General features: G+C 39.4%; 2 protein-coding genes across 7 annotated transcripts; one reads left to right on the forward strand and one right to left on the reverse strand.

Moving 5' to 3' along the window:
* The first annotated feature begins 1,485 nt into the window (after nt 1–1,485).
* LOC118317400 (guanylin) lies at nt 1,486–3,583 on the forward strand. Its single transcript, XM_035646049.2, has 3 exons — nt 1,486–1,652; nt 1,922–2,117; nt 3,264–3,583. The coding sequence occupies exons 1-3, from the start codon at nt 1,581–1,583 to the stop codon at nt 3,326–3,328; spliced, it is 333 nt and encodes a 110-aa protein (XP_035501942.1). The 5' UTR covers nt 1,486–1,580; the 3' UTR covers nt 3,329–3,583.
* Nucleotides 3,584–5,710: 2,127 nt separating this feature from the next.
* foxp3b (forkhead box P3b) lies at nt 5,711–22,364 on the reverse strand. Of its 6 annotated transcripts, none has more exons than XM_035646044.1 (13): nt 22,347–22,364; nt 21,501–21,553; nt 16,152–16,330; nt 12,612–12,702; nt 12,127–12,280; nt 10,176–10,268; nt 9,209–9,296; nt 8,803–8,877; nt 8,463–8,655; nt 7,681–7,757; nt 7,293–7,394; nt 6,144–6,265; nt 5,711–5,992 (listed from the first exon to the last, which is right to left on the reverse strand). In XM_035646044.1, exons 3-13 carry the CDS (start codon nt 16,326–16,328, stop codon nt 5,935–5,937), a joined length of 1,230 nt encoding a protein of 409 aa, XP_035501937.1. In that variant the 5' UTR covers nt 16,329–16,330; nt 21,501–21,553; nt 22,347–22,364; the 3' UTR covers nt 5,711–5,934. The 6 variants fall into 6 exon arrangements, with proteins under 6 accessions (XP_035501937.1, XP_035501935.1, XP_035501936.1 ...); XM_035646042.1 differs by lacking the exon at nt 22,347–22,364 and adding an exon at nt 21,855–22,229 and having other exon boundaries at nt 21,501–21,567; XM_035646043.1 differs by lacking the exon at nt 22,347–22,364 and adding an exon at nt 21,855–22,229 and having other exon boundaries at nt 21,501–21,639.
* Between the last annotated feature and the right edge of the window lie 417 nt (nt 22,365–22,781).

The following is a 22,781-nucleotide window of genomic DNA, read 5'->3' on the forward strand; positions in this document are numbered from 1 at the left end:
TTATCAATATTTTCCCCCCGAGGATGAACACCAATTTTGTGAAATTCTTTTCAGTGGTTATTGAGATACACATTTGTGGCGCCCCCTATAGGTTGGTAACAAAATGCTTGAAGTAGAACTGTAGCTTAAACACAGCTGTAAGATATGTACCAAGATTTGTGATGATTGGACAATATTCCTCTAAGCTCCGCCCTTTGCGAGGAAATTTCTTGCTTATTTATGTTAGATTTTTTTTTGATACTGTAAGGCGGCATACCAAATTTGGCGTTGATAAAGTCCAAAAGTTCTATTCATATTACAGTTTTAAAGTTTTTGCTAATTAGCGCAAAATGATGATGGGAGTTCCCCCAGCAGTCTCGGACTATAGCAGAACAACTAAGAGGTGGTTCAGTAAACACCAGAGCAGCTCTAACTATAATCTTTATCAATGCACTGCAGTGTTACCAAAATCAACTTACACATAAATTATCTCCTCTTGGTCAGGCGACGACGTGATTTTGGTAACACTACAGTGCATAGCAGTATTTTCGACGTTTGGCTTTTTAGACGGTCCCTGCGCACTCGTCTCACTGCTGTCTGCTCATAGAGACCCATGTTATTCATCCTGCCAGGAACTCTGGTCTTTTGGAGGAAACTTATGCTGTAGACAAGTCAGAATCTGTGAATATCTTTCCAACTTTTCCACAGTGATTCTATATATGTTGGTTCAAGTTCACACAGAATCAATTGCTTATACCTGGTGTCCTGGATGTTGCATCCGAATTTTTTAACACAGAATTTTGGGATCTGAATTTAGCCTGTGGAATTTGAGCAACTCGAAATTATATGATATGAATTTCATAACTTGAATTTTTGGATTATGAATTTGTTGAAAAAGAGTAATGGAAAGTAAAAATCAATAATGGAAATGTTGAAGTGTTGAATACAGAAGCAAAAAATTCAGATACATAATTTCAAAGCAAAAATATTCAGTGCTTCAAATGTGAAGGCTTAAATAATTTCAATGCTGAAAAATTCAGTAGTAGAAATTGTGCCTTTTAAATTTCAAAGTCTGGTGAGACAGATTTGCTTCCATAGAGCCTAATCTCATGTAGCCGTTTTGCTGACAAAGGAATGGAATAAATGTCAGCTAATGATCTGTAGTAATTTTCCTTATTTCCTGTTATTTTTGTTTTGGTCTGTGCATAGATCGGGGTGGGGGAAGGGGTATGATGGTAATGTTTTTATTGCTTTTATTCTGTAATGCACTTCATGCTGCGTTGTTGATATGAAAAGGCTGATTGATTGATTGATTGATTGATCAAGTTAACGGCGCAGAGTAGTTCACAAATGCTATCACAAACATGAAACTAAAACAGTGAATACCATCGCTTTTGCTCAAATTTTGCCACAGTACAGAACAACAGGGTAGCTTTTATGGCATTGTAAACAGTGGCCGCTGTTTATCATTAACTATCCTCCAAGACAAACTCCTTAATAAATACACTGCAGCAGTGCTATGGAACAGAGCAGGACTGAGAGACACTCAGAGAAGAACAAGAGGAACTCTGTCAATAGCAGGTGATAACAAGAGCATCAAGATGAGGACCACCATCTGTGTGTCAGTCTTTCTCACAGTTTTGTGCCAGTTGACCAGTGCTGTGACTGTTATGGTAAGTCCATTGGAAATTGGTGGTGTGGAGTGGGGGGTATAATATTTTAAAAAGCTGATCTATAGAGAGAAGTCCAATCCTGTACCATGGTTTTGAAAAGTTGTAGAAATGGCTGGATTCAAACCTGGACACAAACCCCTAACCTTGCATTGGAAAGGTTTGTGTGGGTGTAGATGTAGGGGTGTGGGTGGGGGCAGGCTCTGAGCAGGTAGTTCACTGGAGTTACTGGTATTAACTATCTTAACCTTTAGATCTGCCATCTCTTGTAGGAGGGAGACTTTGACTTCTCTCTGGAGTCAGTGAGGGCACTGGGGGCTTTGATGACTGGTGATGATGCATCAGCAGAGCATGAACTCCGGCTGTTGGAGGCCAAAGCAGCGGCTATGTGCTCTCACCCAGCTCTGCCCAAAGACTTCAAACCTCTGTGTTTGAGGAAGGATGCTGGAGCATCTCTGGCCAGACTGGGTAAGATTTATTTTTTACATAGAATTCTGTGATGGTCTTATGTAATGTCAGAACATATGTTGCCTTTTGTGAAAACACTTTGCTGATATCCCACATTCCAAAATTTCTTCCCAGCTCAGGGACAATCAGGGGCTCTACCTTTGGTCAGAGCAGTGGGAGTGATTGGTCTGAAAATGGAGAGAGATATGCAAGCAGAAGTGCTGGTTGAAAGGATATTCCTGATGTATCACAGCTTGAGTCTTTTGTCTATCAGTTGATCAGTTCTGATAGCATTGTACTTAGCAAGTTCATATCTGAGGTCTGTAAACATGGTAACAGTCCAAAGGGTCAAGAAACATGAGCGGTCACATGATCAGAAACAGATCAACTGTTTATCCAGATTATCTGAATCCATGGTTCCCAATCAAGACCCCAAGGGGGTTGCAAGAGAAATCCAAGTCCAAAAATGATTAAAAGGATAACAAAGATTTTTTTTTCTATATTCTATTTTTTTTTTCAATTTTCGTGACTTTTCTCAAATTTTTCTTTTTGTTGTAAAATATGAAACCCTTATTAAATAATCTGAGCAGAACATGAACGTTGTTATTTTAAAAGATCCTAAAAGTTATTTTACAGCCCAACTGCTGCAAACAGAATAAAGGGAAACTGATTGGTTTCATGGTTGACATGCTCTGAGGGGTCCCAGGCAGACACAATGCTTTCAAAACTTAAATAACAGATGCCTTGCATCTTTTTTTGGGATTACAACAGCGTTTCATCTAGGATTTTTTCAGCAGTGTGGGGAGTTCATCAGGCTGAAGTTGACTCACACACACACACACACACACACAGAGAGAGAGAGACGCCGCAAGACATCGATACTGTAAAATGCTCCAAATCAATGTCGTGTTGCCTTAAATGTTTGTCCAGATTCGGGGTGTGACCCGACTTGCATCTAATAAACGACCCTTATTTACTGCACTTTGCCTCGTCGTCGCTCTCTCTGTTTAAAGTAGTCAGACTTTTCACCGTAGCCTACACCATGGCCCATGTTTCCCTCTGTGGCGCTGATGAAAGCATGCATACTAAGCACTAGCTAGAATCAAAACACAGGCAGTTACGTTGATGCGTGACGTTTTCATTTGTCTGTTTTTTCTTCTTTTCCAGTGCTGGTGGCTTCCCACTCTGATGCCTGTGAGATCTGTGAGTCTGTTGCCTGCACTGGCTGTTGAAAGGGAAACCTGCACTTTGGTGCTATCATTCACAGAATAATATTTGACCTTTTTCTTTATTTAAAATCAACAATTGTTTTCAAAACAATAGGGGAAATGCTGATATTTACTTATTGATTAGACGTGTTCCTCAAGGTGTGACATGTGGTCAAAGTTTTGTAAATCTGGTTAAAACTTAAAGCTACTAAAGTAGCTGTAAAGCTTATTTTGTTTCAATGTATGTTGTGGGAAATTTAATAAATTGTTTGAAAATCAGGTAAGGTTCATTTGTCTCCATTCCCTGTGTAATTGAAAGCACAGTTCAAGTGGAGCTACACTAAGGTAAGATTGAGTGCTTAAACACACTTAACTTTTTTCCCACAACATTGTCGACAAAAGTTGATATAGTCAGTGATCGTGACAGTTGCCTCATCAAGCTCTAAGTTATGAAAGATGCTCCAGTCAGTTCATTACATCATGAACCACCTTTATAGAATCTGACAAAAGGCATCTAACTTTAGATATGTTTGGGAGATATGAGTTATGGAACTTTCGGAAGGTAAAATCAGTATCTAAAAGTTTTTGACATGCTCACAAAGGTTTTACATTCAAGAGGGTCAACAGAAAGAGATTCTGCTGCCTCAGAGCCTTGGGACCTATCCGGAGAATCTCAGATTTTGTCTTCATTCAGCTGTAAGACATCTTTCGAGGTTCAATATTTAATATCGGTAATACATTGGACAAGGTCATTCGCTGGGCTACGGTGGTTGGCAGAGACATATGTATAGCCGTGTGTCATCAGCATAGGAGTGATATGCAATGTTGTTTTCCTGAATGAGGGAGTAAAAAAGTTAGATCAATCAGTGGCATCAACCTGGGAATCATAGAGAGGAAGGGAGAGACTGGGTGAGGTTGAATTTGTGACGCAGGTGCAGGAATTGGACCCAAATTCAGAGATGCAAAACAAATATCCAAAGTAAAACAAAAAACAACAAAAGGTGTCCATGGGTATCGGGACAGAAATAGAAAATGTCAGCAAACACTGGAGCCATAAAACGCAGGAACAGACTTGGCGAAAACCAACAGACAAACTGACAAAGACAAGCACAGAGACTAAATAGACACAAGGTGGGCGGGGCTAATTGAACACAGGTGAGACACATTAGGAACAGGTGCAGACAATCACAGCGGCAGGAGACAGGGAAAAAAAAGTGAACAAACACACAGGGAGGGGTAAGTGCAGGGACACGAGGAACAAGACTCTAAATAAAACAGGAATACAAAGGTACAACCACAGAACACAATCACAAAAGCAAATAAAGCAAGACTCCACAAACAAAACACTGAACGGTCCCATAGTTCGTGGGGGGAGAATCCTAACAGAATTGTCCTTCCTATCTACTATTCCTTGACCTCAGTGGAAAATGTCATGAGGTCAAGGAAAGGTGTGAAGGACAACTGATAGGACTTAAGAAAATTCAGATAGCGCTGCTTAGAGAATCCGACTCGACTTTGATTAAACTACGTCATCATGCGACGGAGGATGTTATTGACGTGCGTCTGCCCCCTAGGAGTGGGTGTGGTTCAAACTTAGCGCTTGTCCACTGCGTGCCCACCTACACCTGCAACCATGAACCGATTGGATGGTTCTAACTGTCAATCATGCTGTATTCACGCTCCATTGTATTAGGTGCTTTATCTTATATTCACTCTAAATGGACCATAATTTACAAAAGACTTGAAACTTGTCCTCTGCTGGTCATTGGCGTCATTTTCTGGATCTGGGGTAGATTCCGAAAGTCCTTCCTATCACCTTTTCCTAACCACTTGTCCTTGACCTCAATGTAAAAAGTCATGAGGTCAAGGAAAGGTGTAGAGGAGGATTCATAGGACTTAGGAACAGCTAAAAGCGCTGCTTAGAGAATCTGACTCCACTTTCACTAAACTATGTAATTATGTGACAACGGATGTTATTGACGCCCGTCTTCTGTGGAGAAACTACACATTTCTGAAGGAGGACTACAAAATACATCTTATAGGGGACTTCGCCCCGTGAGTTGAGTTCTTAGCGGGTTGATTCAAGCTAAACAAGGACAACATGGTGAAAAATATTTGGGGCATCTACTTGTCCTTTCCTTTTGTTTAGGAAAGCCCAATGTACCTTATGTTAAAGGAGATAGGAAAATAAGCCTTGAAGCTCCTTTCCTATGCATTTAGAGAATCTGAACAGCTCTTATCATGGTGCTGATGAAGTACTTCCGGGTCATTTCACTCAGTTAGGAACCTTGTTAAGTAAAATTGACCGTAGGGCTGGTGACGTAATCCATTTTTATATACAGTCCATTGGCTGACCTCTCACCTACTGAATGGGTAAAATCAGACTGAAGAAAAAACCGCAAAACATTTTGGATTCATTGATTTATAAACAAAAAGAAAAACTCTTTTGAATTAGAAATCTGTGATTGTTGTACAACAACAGCTGCCAGGTATGAGTATTTGTAACAAACAACACAGCCAATGCTCAACAAGTCATTTGAAAATAAAATGAAATAAAACAGACATGTGAACTTATTAACACTAAGTTGACATGTTGACCCCAGGAGCACAGTGCTGCCATCTGCTGGTGATCAGGGGTCCTCTGGAAAATACTGGGAGAAGGATGTGAGCCACTTGACAGGACAGTCCCTGGACACACGCACACACACGCACGCAAGCACGCACACGCGCACACACTTTAATTTCACTCAACTATGAAAAGACACATAAATTAAACAAATTGAATACTGGAATCCAGAGCACAATTGAAAGGTTGTAGTTGTTGTGAAGATGTTTGTACCTGTGATACTTCTGACCCTTCCTCCTCTGGTACTCGGTTTCATCCACTGTCCACACAGCTCCCTTTCCTCCCTCCACTCGTACAAAACACTTGTGTAGGCTGAGGTTGTGACGCACTGCATTCTGGAGAGAACAGGAACAACGTTCTGTTGTCATAGGAGCAAAGTAAAACATGTTCTCTTCTAATGGATCTACATTCACAAGTTTTTCTCTTTGCTGTCTGTATTATCACTCTACTTCAAGGCAACAAGACAATGGCATTGAAAAATGCATATGGGAGGTAATTACCATGGGGATTTTTTCCCTTGGCTACCATCGATCCTATAGGATGTAATAGAAGTGTTGCTCCTAAAAACCTTCCATCCCAAACCCCCTCACCCATCTGTAGTGAAGCCTGATGGTCAGAACAAAGTGCCATTTTGTTTCACTTCACCTATTGAGTCTGACATGGAGGTCATTGTTTTGTTTCAAATGATCGATAGCAAAGGACATGTCCTGACGACATTAAAACGACTACTATACAACCATGTTCTCTCCCCCCTTCTCTCTTTCCTCCCACCTAATTGTGAGGTCTCCACCTCACTATGAGATGATATCTAAGTGGAGAACAACCTTTACAGCTGCGAACATCTCATCTGCTCTCATTTCCTTAATGCTGATGCCTTTTCAAACAGATGTAGATACTGTAGGTAACTTACTATCAATGAAGCAAAATCACAACCCCATTCATAAGCCTACCTACAGATTTGTGACTGGTCAGTTCTTTTTCTCTGGGGGACAGCCACCAATGAGTGCTCCAGATGAAAAAGTATGTTGACAATAACAGTTGGGCTGCAGCCCTTGTGTGCTCCTTTTTTCACTTCACTGACAATCTTACTGTCTGAATGAGGAGGACTGAACAGTGTGTGAAAAAAGAAATGAGGAAAAAGGATTCTTTCTCCCATTTTGGACTCAACACAACAGAGTCACCAAAGTCATACAATTCAAGATTTCAACATGCAAATGCTTAATATAGTATGATGACAAAACATGGTGCATTTGCTTTTTAGTGGAAAATTAAACAAGTGACATTCACCATAAGGCTCCAATAGTGTATTGTATATTATTTGGGCAGGTATCGGGGTGAATCTGTGATGCAAGTCATTCAAACCTTCCAGGTAGCAGTGTTGTGTCGGAAGTAGAAGAACATGGTGGTGAACCAGTTGTAAATCTCATTAAGAGTGCGTTGTTTTTCTGGACACTCCACAATAGACTGCAAAAAGCCAGACAGTGAAGAACACACACACTTAGGACTAAAACTGTCATTCAATGCATTTACAAATTATCCACCACTGCAAAAGTTAATAGTAGATCAGCTGGACTACACTCATACTCTGTTGTACATTCATCCTAATGAGGCGTTGTAACCTTAACTTTAGAATTTACTGTGGAAAAGAATCTCCTAAACAAGGTTGAAATCAGTGATTGTCAAGAATTATTATTAGCAGCTTCACAAATAATTGAACATCTTTCATTTGCCATCTTTGACAGGAACTCACCCATCTTATCAAGAAGGCGTAGGTATATGGAGGCCTGATGTTTTTGTATTTGTAATATTCAATACTGGGGACCAAATCTGTACAACAACAATAATGATATACAATCAATTCCTTTTATCAAACATATGATTTGGATTGTGTTATTATACTGCTGATAGTCTGTAAATACCACAGTGTTGGGACATTTCTTGAGAGCATGTAATGATAGAGTAGTGAGTTTGAATCAAATGTTAATGAAAATTATTAAACTGTACCATGCACAGGTAGAGTTTTAAACTAAACTTGTACATGAAGTACATTATAGACAAGTTGACATGTTTCAACTTGTTGGTGAAACTGATCAGATTGCTGCACACCGTCCAATTAATATGGATGAGGCCCTGGACACACCCCTGCACATTGTAAAAACATTTGAAAGCACTTTGTTGGAGTTTGACTCAAATGCACAGTTGTGGCATTGATTCGAACAACAGTTGTCAACAAATTTTGTAATGACCTAAAAATCTCAAATGTCAATCGTTTTAGTTGTCTAACACTGGAACAAAGTTTTTCTTTGACTGAGACGAGACCAAAGTGTCCGGAGTTTAAGTTTTAGTTTTCGACCAAGTGTATTGCTGGTTGAATATGACTAAAACTACAATAGCTGACAAAATGAACGCTACGGTTAGTAAATTCCCTCGCACTTTGCAGAGCTCAAAAAAACGGAGAGCAGTGTGTTTGGTTGATTTTGATGATTTTTCTGTAATATTTGGTGAACAATAAACTTCCATTAAATGTTTTACCAGGCAGAAGGTTGGTAGCACCAGTAGTTCCGTAGCAATGCTTCGACAACTCCTCCAGTTGTTGAATGCACCAGTGTTGCCCTCTGTCTCCATCTGCCACCTGAGGCTGTGGCAGGAACAGAGGAAGGCTGTCTGGCCACTCACAAGCAGCCTTCTGCAGGCAGTGATCGAGGTGGACATCAACAGACATGTGCTTTATTTACAAGGAAAAATCATAAACAAAGACTTTTTGTATTCTAGTCTTCTTGAATTTCTTCAGGCTACCCTAAGCAAATTGTTTAATCCAGCAAATCAAGCTGGAGAAAACAGGGAAAGCCAAGAGCAACTGGATGGAACATACCACATCAGTGTATTTGTGTTCAGAGAGGTGCAGGTGAAGTTGCATGGCAATAAGTTTCTGTTTTTCCAGGATGAGCTGAAAAAAACAGACATTATTTTTTAGATTTTTACATTATTCATTATTTACATTTAGATTTTTCCTCTAAATAAGTGATCACATGTCTAGACATTCACAGAGGGTGATGTCGAACTAAATTATTCACAGTTCGCAATAATTATTGAAATCCATTCTAGTACGTCTAGTTGGAAAACAATGTACAGTGGTTTAGAATACTGTTGCAACAACACTCATTTCCATCGTTCTTAGCAAAGAAGGAATTAGTTTCTGAGCAGTAAACTGGAGAAATTAGTTTTATTCATTTTTTTTCATAAACACATTTTTAGTTTAGTTGTAAAGCGTTATGCACCTGACTCTCCATGCACTGGACAATATCCTGCTGGACCCTCCACTGAGCAATGCTTCTGTCACCATGGCTGTGTTCCGAATGGAGATGCCTAAAAGTCAAAACACAGCAGTGTTTGGAAATTGTGCGCTCTGAAACCCAAGTTCAGATAAGAATTCTGTCTTTGTGTCCAGAACAGAGACAGATGCTGTTGTTCTCTCCACCAACTTGTACGTCTCCTTAACCAGAGTGGCGCTTTAGTCCTAATCCTGACCAGCCATCTCGGCGTCTAGCCATAACCTGATGTTAACATCTCTCACTCTGCTCGAATCAGGATGCAGGTTTGCTTGTTTTTTAAAATACTTCTATATCTTCTTGGAGAAGAATATTCTCACGAGTGAACTGATGACTTCTGTCATATTTTTACAAGACGACAGAAGTAGAGTGGATCTGTAACTCAGATCTTCTCTGGGCAGATGTGATCAATTGATGTAATCAGTTGAGAGTTGGTCTTTTCCACTTCCACTTGAGGAGGTCCCTAATGTGGCTGATTGCTCTCACTCAGCCAACGCCGCTTGTACTTTAGACACCACTGAAGAAGGATTACGACAACTACTGCAAGTTTGATAAATACAGGCCTTGCACATACTTGTGTGATGGAACTAGAGTTTTTTCTTACTAGAGTATACTATACAAAACAACACAACACGTACAGTACAGTATGTCTGTGCACACATAATGCACACGCTGTGAAACCCATCCCCCATCTCCTTCTGAGAAACACAAAATCACTCATCATCACTACTGCACATTCAAAATCACTTGGTCGTATTGATTGATGAGAAGTAGCCAATTCCTTTTAGGTTATTATTACTTTATGGATCTCAACGTAAGAGTGGTTAGTCAGTTAAATGTTTCTACTGCAGGTGAAATACTTCAACACTTAGATGACAAGTGAGTCAGTGAATGCAGTATTCAGCAGTCTACTTACCTTAAGAAGCTCGGAAAATCTTTAGACACAGCTTCACAGCCAGGCCAGCGACACAGGCCTCTCACAAACAGAGAACTCGTCCCCTCAGAGAAGCTGGAGGGAAGAAGAACGTCTCAGTGACATCATGTATCCATCATTAGAAGTTACGTGTTAAATGTTAGCGTGTAGTATTTTAGTTATTTTAAATAAGTTAACCAGCAGATACAAGATTTGTGTTGGTGATTTTTTAAACAAGCAGCTCTACCTCAGGCCAGTTTACAAACCAAATGTTACATTTGAGGTCATTGCAATCTGATTGTGAATAACTGTCTCCCCAAGCCGACAGGAACTGCAGCTCGTATGGCCTGTTCTTGTATCTGCCATGGAACAGTGAGTTCATAAATAGACAGTCAAATGTAAAAGTTACAACTTATGTTTCATACTTTGGCTCAACAACTATTCATTTTCACTCTAGTATTCACGAGACAAACATTGTGTATTGTTCAAGAAAAAAAATTGGGCGGAAAAATGTGTTTACCAACATTGGCCAATAGAGGGAGTGCAGAACTTGGCAACGTAATGTATGTACGGATAACTCGCACATTGTGGCGTAGTGCGGGGAAAAAATGACTGAAGAGTGGTGACGACAATGTGCCATGTATTTTTTCAGGTAGCTGTCATAATGTTTCACGAAAATAATTAAGCATTTAATTAATTAATAACAAATTATACAATAAAATTATGCATTAATAAAATATCTACAAATACATGTATTAATCTATAAATGAATAGAATGCATGACAAAGTCATTAATTATTTGATATTATAATGGGCATTAAAAGAGGAATTTAAAAAATAATAATTTAGACATGAAACATGAATGCTAACTTTTTTAGGGATTTATGTCAAGCCCTATGAGGCAAATTATGATTTTTGAATATTGGCAACATCGTTAAACAATAAATGTGTCAATCAAAACTAGACTGAAATGTTGTCTGTTAGGGTTAGGTTGTCCAAAGATTTAGTTGACGAAAAATAAATCTAAATCAAGTTGACAGGTTTGCGCAGATATGCTGTAGCAAATGTGTAGGTACATCTACATCTGCACAGCACCTCAAATGCAGCTTCTGTTCTGATGACGAAATTGACATCATGCAGACCCTTACGTATTCACAGATAGATCAATTTTAACACTAGCTTTAAAACAGGGTAAATAGCCTGCACATCCACAAGGATCTTGGAGCAGAACATCTGCTAAAAGGTTGGTCTGGATGCCTCACTGTGGAGTTGCTCATGGCATGTGAAACCAGGAGAACACCCAGAACACATTGGAGAGATGGTTTATAGTCTTGGAATCATGGTCTTGGAAGTACTAGCATCTAAGCGAGGTAGTGTCATCTGCCTAGTCACATCATCTAGCTCTTCCTGGGTGATCTTGTTACCTTAACAGGCCAGATGGCATATGTAATATCTCGGGCACGTTCGGGCCTGCCATGGGATCTCTCTTATTGGACATGCCTGGCAAACCTTAACAGGGAGACATATCAACTGATTCCTTTTCACATTAATTGTTCTCCTCCAAGTTTCCTCTGGATGCTGAGCTGCTCATCCGAATGCTTGTATGATCCCATTTTTGGGATAACTACCCAAAGCTCAGAACCGTAGATGAGAGTTGGAACATGGTTCAACCAATAAATTGAGAACAGCACTCAGTGTCCACATCCTCCTGCAGTACCCCATCCCAGATATACCACAGGGCATGTTCATAAGCCCATTCCAAGTCAACATCACAGATCAGCTGGATGGGCTCATGTTTACCACGTCAAGTAGAGGAATTCTAATTCTAATATGCAAATATATTTCAGGTTTTCATCACGGCGTATTTATAGCTAGTAGACAACAGACGATCTTCCTATTATGATGAAGTAATTTATCATTCAATGTAAATGTGATGTGACCATGCAACACTCACCCATCATGAATTCTGGCCTGGATGGAGCTCTGCTTCGGACCATCTGTCCTCAAAGGGATCAAGTGATGACTTTGTCTGAGAAAGGAACCCTTTGATGGTGAGGAGGACTGGGAAAAATGGCTTCCATCCCCCTCTTCCTCACAACTGGAGATGGCTGCATTGTTTTCAGTAGGGAGTAGGGAAAGAAAGAAAGCATTGGTGTAGATATTTGACCTGTTGGACATGAAACAGCTTAAGCTGCCTCAGCTACTTAAACAGATGGGGAAAGGTAAGACAGAGAGAGAGAGACCGAGGTCAGACAAGTATCAATCACTAATGCCAGAATGGTTGTGTCTCTAAAGCCCAGATTTTCACTTTGTTAATTGCACATTGGAAAACATACATAATGAAGCGAACTTGGAAAAAGTCAGCATACATAAAATTATTGGAATGTGGAATTACGATGTTACTGATCTGGAGCTGAGGACATTGAAATGTCTGCATACCGTGTTGTCGCGTGGAAGCTGTTTGGAAAACTTGACGCAGCACTGACGGTCTCTGTTGTTTCTGCCTCATGTCTTCCATACTGCTCCAACACTGGAAGAGAAGACACCCACAAAGTTAGAGTAAGATGTCACAGAGCCTCATGCTGTTTTTCCAAACCGATGGACTTTTTGGGTGGCTGATGTCGATACCTGATGAGAACCACTTGTTCATGGTGCACGTTCATGAGATTTCATTATTTTTATTGACCCATCTAAAACTGCCATATAATACTGCCTACTCTTCTTCCTTTGCAGGAGAGTTCCATTCACAAATGTTGGAAAAAAAAAAAAAGATTTAGAGGAACCAAAACAATTAGAAAACATTGCTAGTTGTTAAGGCCATATAGGCCCGCCCCCTCTCCATTCGGTGTTCATGGGTTTCATTCCAAGTATGCTGAACAGGAAGTGTCGGAGCTCACGTGGGATTGGACACAGCTCCTGAAGTTCCTGTGGCCCTGATTGGTCAGGCTATCCAATCACAGACTTCGATCAAGTCTACAGTTATTTAAGAATGGACCGGAACAGGGTTGATGTTTTCAATGTTTTTTTTTAACTGAAAATAGTCGTTCATTAGGTTTTGATTTTCACTCTGTTTATTTTGAGATAGTTAGATTAGTGTCATTAATTCTGCTCTTTATAGAGTTCTCTTTTCATTGTACTTGTTTTTGATTTAAACAGCATCCACCCGTACTGTTTCCCCTCCTTTAGTTGTTCACAATAAATCATTTTATATAAACCACCAATATCTGTTTTTTATGTTGCAACCCTTTCCCCTCACTGGCTGGGTCGTAACTAGTGCTACTGCCAATTATGTGCAGAATCAGAGCAGAGGGAATGGTCTTACATGAAGTAACACTAAACAATAACGCAATCCATGACTAATGTAAAAGGTAAGTGTAATTAGAGTGTGAGAGAGTGCTTTTTTACGTTTGTCGAAATTAAACAGTAATAGAACCAGACATTTGGAAAACCAGACGGTAGAAGACTAAGGCCAGTTTGAATAAATGAGCTTTCAGCTGCTTTTTCAAGGCGTCAACAGAGGCGGCAGATCTTATTCTCCTGCCGGATCTGGGGTGCCATTGTGGATCATTTGTAGATGTCATGTGTCAAGGAGCAGGACCCAAATGCAGAGGTGCAAAAAATAGTAATTTAATAAATAGCAAAGAAAACCAACTTACACATTTCCAAAGTAAAACAAAAACCAACAAAAGGTGTCCACGGGTATGGGAACGGAAACGGATATTCTCTGACAAAACAGGTAGCAAAAACAGCATCCAAAAACACAGGAACAGACTGGGGGGAAATCACAGACGAATTGAAAAAGGGAAGCACAGAAACTTAACAGACACAAGGAGGCACAGGTGATGGGAAACAGGTGAGGCACATAAGGAACAGGTGTGGACAATCACAGGGGGAGGAGACACAGAGAAGGTAAAGTGAACAGAAACAAGACACCAGGAAGGGGACTTGAGAATAAAACAGGAAACTCAAGAAATCACAGACGGGGGATGTTAAGGTAACCTAACTAAGGCACAGACACACTAGGAACTTAGAGATACACAAGGAATGGAATAATAAATAAATTTCCACTGGAAACTTAAGTTCCTGGTCTTCAGATTTTATAGGGGCAGAACCATGACGGTAGATGGCCAGAGACCACTTGCTGAGGCAAGTACAGAGGGAACGATAGTAATTACAGTAGTCGAGGCAAAGAGACAGGCAGGCACAGTGATGTTCCACTTCTAGGTGCGGCCCAGCATGATGCTGGATGGAGACCTCCATAAAGACCCTGAGGCAGCTGCTCGAGTCAGAGAATTACTGTTATGGCCCCTTTGTCTATAGATGGATGAATGGATGGATGGATATTTTATTGATCCCAAGCCGAAATTCCGTTGTAAATAAATTGTTAATTCATACTCATATTAGTTTCCTCCCTGTTACACCTTTTTGTAACTCCCCTCTTCCCCTGGACATGTCAGGGAGGTAACAATTACTTAAGTACAAAAACTAGCAGAAGGTGACAAAATATATGAGAGGTCTATGTGGGGTGAAAATATTGAGAATATAGTCAAGCTAAATGAGATGAAGATTTTTCTTTTGTATTTCGTGAATTCAATCAGAATACTTCTGGTACATCAAATCCAGTTGGCGGAGAGACTGACAGCTCTGCAAGCTTCTGTGGTTTCTCCCTCTGTCACATTATTCAGCACACTCTCCTAAAAGTCTGATACTGATCAACACACTGTGTTTGTACGAGAAGAATTTCCTTGTTACTAAAATGGATTTTGAAGAACAATTCATCTAGTCAAGGCATTTTTGTGGAGCCAGTCATATGTACTTTAGTAGTTTGATATATTCTAAAAAGGTGAGCTTTAATCTTGAATTGAATTTTGTATGAAAAAAATATGTTAGAGAAAAGAGTTAGCAGTCATAAGCATCAGCCTGCTTACAATGTAAAAAGTATGAACTACACATATTTGAAGTATTCTTACGGAGCTGTAAGAAGGTAATTGTTCAGCATGTCACATACAAGCTTATTGCCCATAAAGTCTTGAATCAAGTCAAAACTGGGTACACAACTTGAACAGACACGTAAACGACGTCATTGTTTCTACTTCTTCCACTTTCTGTGTTGTTTTAGGGCACAGGCAGGATGTAGCCAGGCAAAGTCCTCCAACACGCACGCACACACACACACACACACACACACACACACACACACACACACACACACACACACACACACACACACACACACACGCATTTGTTTAACTGTATCTCAATTCATGTGTGCATAATCAGGTTTGTGTGTCTGTAAACTAATCTGCAAATGCGTGTATAGAATATGGAGATAGTTTTTTTTTCTGATTGCTAAACGACAGTGGACACAACTGGAGCCACATGTGAAAACTCTAGCCACAGTCTGCACAGATTGGTTTTTCATTGCTTGGTTCTCAAAAGTCTACCCACTTCTCCCGTGGCTTCAACCACAACCTGCACAACAATGTGGAACAAAGTGGTGTACACTTTGTTCAAATGCTCACACACTGCTGTCCAAACTGTTCTCCACACATTCCAAACGCAATGGAGTTCAGCCTGGTGCATTGCAAACACTGCTGATTGTCATTTCAGCTGAAAGTCTGAGGTGTCTTGTTTTAGACTTGTGAGTGAACACATGCAGTACCAGAAGTGGAAAGTGTGTGACCCCCCCACATGACCAAATGTCACTATTGGAAGCTATGAGTGCCGGATTTGGGGACGAGTCCAGAGGACTGCAGGGCTGGATAAGGCCCTCCACTCCATTTATTTTAATTTGCAAGATCTTTGAAAGAGTATTGAACAAATTATTTGTTCTTCAAATAAACTGCTGGAAAGCTTTTGTCTATTTATCCGAGGAAGAATGGATCCATTCAACTAATAACCAAGAGATTAATCAATTATCAAAATAGACGTGAGTTGAGTTTGTTCTAGCATAGTGGTGTGATGTCAGTTGCGTCATACCTGACTTCCTGAAACAGGTGGCGAGATGATGTCCCTGGTCTGCGGGGGAGCAGGAAGAGGAGGAGGAGGAAGCAAAGTAAGAGGAGGGCTTGACTCCTCCAGCGGTTTGATCTGGACACGTTGTGGCTGAGCTTGGGCCCGTCCACCTCTCACAGTCTCACTGAATGTCTCTGGCATCTCTGCAGTGATAGGAGGGACAGTACTGCTTCACTTTGGACGTGCTTCAAAGTGTTTGTGAGATTTGTGAGATGAAAATGTCTCTCAAAGTGAATTAAGATCAGCTCCTTTTAAAAGAATACCTAACAGCTGGGAACAGCTAATCCAAATGTTCTCCAACCAATCCAAACATCAACGTTTTCAGAAAGTAAGCACGATGGATACGAATTGCTGCGTGTGTTATCGGCAAATAATGCACACCCTCCGGATAATTCACTGCAGCCATGCACGATTTAAAGTCTTCAAAACATTGTGTGTGAAGGCTTTCCTGTACCCTGCCGTTTGAAGGAGACTGTGGTTATTCATAGCAGGTGCAGTGTCTGTCTCTCTCTCTCTCGCGCGCGCGCGCGCGCGCGCGCACACACACACACACACACACACACACACACACACACACACACACACACACACACACACACACACACACACACACACACACACACACACACACACACACACACACACACACACACACACACACACACACACACACAGCCGCATGATAACATTTGTCACCTGCAACCTCTGGGGCCTGTTTTTGTCAAAGATGCCTGCTTAGTTTTTCAGACCAGATACAATGTTTCCTGGAGTGTTTCATTCTGTGATGTTTCCTTCATCAGCTGCACAAAGCTGTCAAAGTCTTCATTTTTAAAGACTGTGTCAAGCATCCTCACACTTTCAGTTTGTAGAACAAAGAATCGGGCCATCTTGACTTTACGTCAGTTACAATAGATTGTATTCATGGAGGTAAAAAAGGCATTAAAACATTTTATATCCACTTAATTAACAGCAATAAAAAATAACGCTATTAATTTGAGTTGATGTTATCAACAGTGAAATTACTTATTCTGCAGGCAACTTGGCCGCTGCCATTGGATTATTATCATCATGAAGTCATCTTTTGACTGTAATATTGTAGGTGGTGAAACTACTCATTGAAGGTTTTAAAATTCTAATCCACAAATATTACTAATACGAGTACTAAGTCGAATAAAATTCAAAATCTCAAGTCCAAATACCATAAAAATTGTACTCATGTACAGTACTTGGTACAGCTGTATTACATTGGTAACACAATGTTTGTACCATATCATATAGACCAGCACTGATTACGGTAAATGTTAGTTAATTACCACTGCTGTTTTTCATCCTCAAAAGAACTATTGGATGTAATATCGCTGCAAATGTGTCCTGTGGAGTAGCACTGTGGAGAAATGCTGCATTAAATCACAAGTAAATACGCACGTCAATGACATCCATCGTCACATGAGGCCGTAGAATAGTGAAAGTCGAGTCAGATTCTCTGAGAAGCAATGTCGGCTTTTCTTAGGTCCTATGAATCCTCCTTTCCACCTTTCCTTGACCTCATGACGTTTTCCATTGAGGTCTTTTGAAAGCTTACGACATGTCATGATTGCTTAATGAAGCAGGTGATAGTCATTGCCACCATGCACAGCATGTAAGGAAGGTATCATGTGAAGTGGGGCCCTGACTTTCAGCTATCTGTCACATCAGAGATGTCTTTAAAACTGTAGGGAAGCGTGCATCTAGACAATAAACCAAACAGCCCATACCGCATCTGTGTTCTGCAAATGCACACCCACAGAAACAGGAATTGAGTTGAAAGTGACTAAAGATGCCTCTGAAGATGTTTGTGGCTTCTCACTGTCATCTCTCATTCTGGTTTTCCCTGTTGAATTTGTCTCCCCAATCAAAGTGTGTGTGTGTCTGCTTTGACAAAGTGGAGAGCTTTAGTCACATCACTACTCGCTCAGAGTGGTTGGATGTTTGGTTGCTATTTGTGAGTCAACATCTGACGGCAAGAAATGGATTCGAAGAAGTATTTCCTGTTTGGATATTGTAATCAGCCACATCACGGTCCGGTACACCTATGTGTGGGCTCATTATTTACATAGTCCCATATCTCAAATCACACATCCCAATCACATTACTGACACACTTTCAAATTACTGAGTGGGTGACATTGTTACACTAATCAGGTTTGGGAGAGTCACTGATTGGTCTACTGTCCAGGCTGCAGATGTGTGCACACTTTGAATTGTTGCTTCACAATTGTAATATAGGTTCTTAATGTTCACAATAGTACCCATGGAGATTTTAGAATTCATTTTTAAAACCCTAACCCTATTTGACTGTGGGAGATGTTGCAGGGCATCCAGCACCCAGACGGTTGGTGGTTTGATTCCTTGCTCCTCCAGTCCACATGTCTAAGACACTGAACCCTGAATAGCCTCTGATGGCTGTCAGCACGTGTGAGTGACAATGTGCCATGTATAGCAATTTCTGTATGAATGTGTGTTAAAGGGTAAATATGATGTGAAATGTACTTTGTACAAGTACTTTGAGTGGTTGTTAAGTGCTTTAGAATTACAGTCAATCTAATTGACTGAATTCCTCTGATTTAAATTGGAGTTTAGTGCCTCCACATGAACATTGAAAGCCTTTTGGTTTTGTGGAGCTTCGACCAGATTCACAGTATTTAGTCATCAAAATGTTAGTGTACACGTTGCTTTAATATTTGCCTCTTCCATCTAGTTGACATACAACCTGTGGTTTCAAAGAAGGGAGTGAGTATGCGGAGTTGTTTTTTTTTTTAAATCGCTAACAAGCATTGGTCCATACCGAAGGCGCTTTCTCCAAACTCTTCATGCAGGTGAACTTTTTTCTTTGAAGTTTTAATGATTTTTCAAAAAATGTGCTGCAAATCTATAGTGTTCTGCAGATGGTGGATTATGAATGAGAAAAGAGTTCATGGATTTTGGAGAATGTGGTCATTGAATATATTTTGTGTGAAAGCAGTGAAAAAATAATTAAGAGTTTGGTCTTCAGAGACTCTGTTTTACAGACTGTGTGAAGACTGTTGACAATGTGACTTCTGTTTGGACCATTGCTTGTTAGCAATTAGAAAAAACAACAACCCTGAATTAAATTGGAAATATGACACAGAAAAGGAAGTCAGTCAAAAGTGTCGAATGTACCAGAGCTGCAAGGTGCACGTTTGGACTGCTCTCTTACAATAAGAAATCAGGAAATTGATTATATTGTAACAATATAATCAATTTCCTGATTTCTGCAGAGAAGACAGCTACAGTCTGTCGGTCTGTAATTTTTATGAACACACTGTTACATCTTTAACTGCATCTTTCCAACAGCACATAGAAGCACCATAATAATATACTGCATCTCTGTACTACGAGACGAGTTCAACAGACGCAGGATACGTTTTCTGTATCTGGATTGACTTAACCTAACATTGATCATCCTGATAACCTGACCTCCGAAGCTGGACATCAATTGTCTCAGTCAACTCTGGGTTCTCCTCCGGTTACAAGCACGTTCACGTGAAAGAGGCAGAGTCGGTGATTACAAGCGGCATCGTCAAATCCATAATTAAGTTTTAAATATGATCAAAAAGACGTGCTACGTGCAGCAGGTCAGTTTGGTTTAAGCGACATGTAAAAGTGGCATTCTACAGAGTGAAATGAAGATAATATGAACAAACAACTGAAATAGAAAAGAACTACTCAAAATATTTTTCAATATTTAAAGTCAGCCTAAAAATATCATGTGAATAAGCACAGGACTTTATCAAGTTTACTATTGAGTGAATATTTTTGCCCATTTGTCTGACGATGATCAAACTATGATGAAGAGAAGTTGAAGTGAAGTCAGACTGTTTCTGCTGCTGAAGCAGAGGAGAAGACGTTAATGTGTGACTGAACTTTTAATTCATGATCATGAGGAATATTGATCAGTGTGTGGATCATTGTTCTAATAAAACATATAGTATTAGTTAATATTTCTTACCACAGTCTCCTTGTGTTGTTTCTGTGATAGAAAAATGAACTAAAATGATTGTCAGGAATCAAATCGTCTTTATTGAATTCAAACGGAGCTCTAATATTAATGAGTGTATATTTATTTACTGTGATAAACTCTCCCTCTGTTTGTTAGAAATTCTGTTTTGAAACCAGAGTGGACAAATGAAAAGTCTGGAAGAGCAACATGATTCCACTCATTCATAAATATCTTCTGGGCTTTATTATTCTGCTTTAAACTCTTTTGTCCCTAAATGTTGAGTGGGACATATGAGTCATCTTTATAAGTGGAAGCCGTGTGTGTGTGTGTGTGTGTGTGTGTGTGTTTTTTATTTTAAAATGTGGACTTTTGAAGAGTATCAGTGTATACAATCATGATTCATTATACAAGTGCAGAGACTATGGTTTGAAATGAACTTCCATGGGCCAATACTTATAATGGACAAAAAAGTATCATGGCATCAACACCAATCAAAGAGTGCTCACATTCAGAGCCATGAAGATCCATAATTATCCAGGAATTCATGAGAATTTAGCAAAGATTAGTAGTGGTTCAGATAAATAACATTTCATGAATATTATTTAACATAATTTCCATATGTATTTTCCTTCTGGGGGCTCTTTCCCCAAGCATAGATAAATCATGTCTTTTAAATCTGAGAAGATTTAGGACAGATTGGACCGAATATGTGAAGACCTAGATGATGCTGGTTACAGTGATGATGATACATTTTCATGTCCTCTTATGTTTTTAAATACTATTTGTTTGACATATATGATGATGTTGTTTGATCTTTGGCAGATCAGTATAATTTGAATGAATTCAGATAGAATAAATATAGTTGGACTACAATCAAAAGTGATTTTAACACCCTCCTGAATGTTTAGTAGAATTTAATGCGATCATTTTGGAGAAATGTGTCAGAGAAATGTATCAAAATGTTCAATCACTGCTGCTGGAATGTAATCATATATTTCAATAAAACTGAACTGCAACCATGTATGGAACTATTCAGTAAGACTTCTCTACAAACATTTGATCAAGCAGAAGAATGTGGATTATGATAATTATCCAAAAAAAATCCCAGTATTTGTCCCTTCAATCAAACAAACAATTACTTTTGTGTATTTTGTTGTCGGTTTTTTAAATATTTTGACACATGTTGCCCGCACATCTCACTCACCACATGCTCTAATCCTACACATATTCTAAGGCTTTTCAATTTGGTCTGAGCAAATTCCTGTAATGATCAATGATTTCGAGTTTTGATAAAACAGTAAGGTTAGTGCTTACCGTATCATGTGTGAACAACCTGCTGCTTGCATCCGTCTTCCTTCTGTCAGGTTCTTCGAGGAAGATACTTTGAAATGAATCAGACGGGGAGTTACTCCACAGGAAATATGTTTTTTAAGAAAACGTAAGATAGACAGATCTGTGAAGAACACACTGTTATTTAGGTGGACATGTCAAAAGAAATAACATACACTATATATCACGCGCATTCCTGGAACATTTATATTTTTAGTGTTCAATTCAATTTGAAAGACTTAATTATCTATGTGAAAATATTTATTATTTTATTATATTATTTTTTATCTTAAAAATGTTTATGCTACATGATGTTATAAAATAAAGGTAAATTATTACCTTATGTCAGTCTCAGTGGAAGAGGGCACAGTAAAGCTCGGAAATATCCACTCAGTATTTATATGTTCAGCAGGAAACAGCAAAAGTACATGTTCTCAGCAAATCAAACAGAAACAAGAAACACAGAAAAAAACAAACACTTTCCAAACACTGCCCTGACAACCTGAAAAAATATGGGTTGGAAAGTACGTTATTTCACATTGAGCAAATAGAACAAACAATCTTCATCAAGTTCATCAAGCCCTGCGAAAATAACGTCTTCGTCCACCTTCACAAATATTCAACATTTTGCTCTACATGTCCAAGATTTCAGCAAACAGGTTGAGTTTTCACACAGCATCCCAACATGACTTTCTTTTTCATCTTACTTTCCAGATTTATTACAAATATTTGTCTATGTTTTCCAAAATGACAAGAAAAAGGAAGATATTACACACTGTGGTTTAATGAAAATGACTAATTAAGCCTCGTGTTCATGTTTTCTTTCCTCACCTGCAGACATCCAGTGGGAAAATGTACTTGTGTAATGAAATGAACTAGCCTTGATTAAGGAAAAACATAAACTAAACTTTTCTTGTCATGTTCACTTGAGTGTAAGAATTATGGTCCTTTAAGAAGTAGGTCCCACCTAAATCACATGACATATTTCTGAGCTAATTTCTTATTTATGCTCAGTTTGAGTTTCTACTGAGACTTTCATCTCAACCCGACAAGAGTAAAGGTGAATGGAAATTGCTTTTTTTGTGTGAAATCAGTGGGCTTTCTCAGAAACACTCATCAAAAACAGTTTTTTGTCATAAAAAGAGTAGACTAATGTAAATTATCCACAGTATCAGATGATTCATACAGTGGAGGCTTTTTCAATCAATCCCTAAAGTGGGGTATCTCAAAACCTTGTGCCTTGGAGACCATGTATGTTGTGATTTT

This window comes from Scophthalmus maximus, chromosome 3, assembly GCF_022379125.1.
Source record: "Scophthalmus maximus strain ysfricsl-2021 chromosome 3, ASM2237912v1, whole genome shotgun sequence".
In the NCBI taxonomy this organism is placed as follows: Eukaryota; Metazoa; Chordata; class Actinopteri; order Pleuronectiformes; family Scophthalmidae; genus Scophthalmus; species Scophthalmus maximus.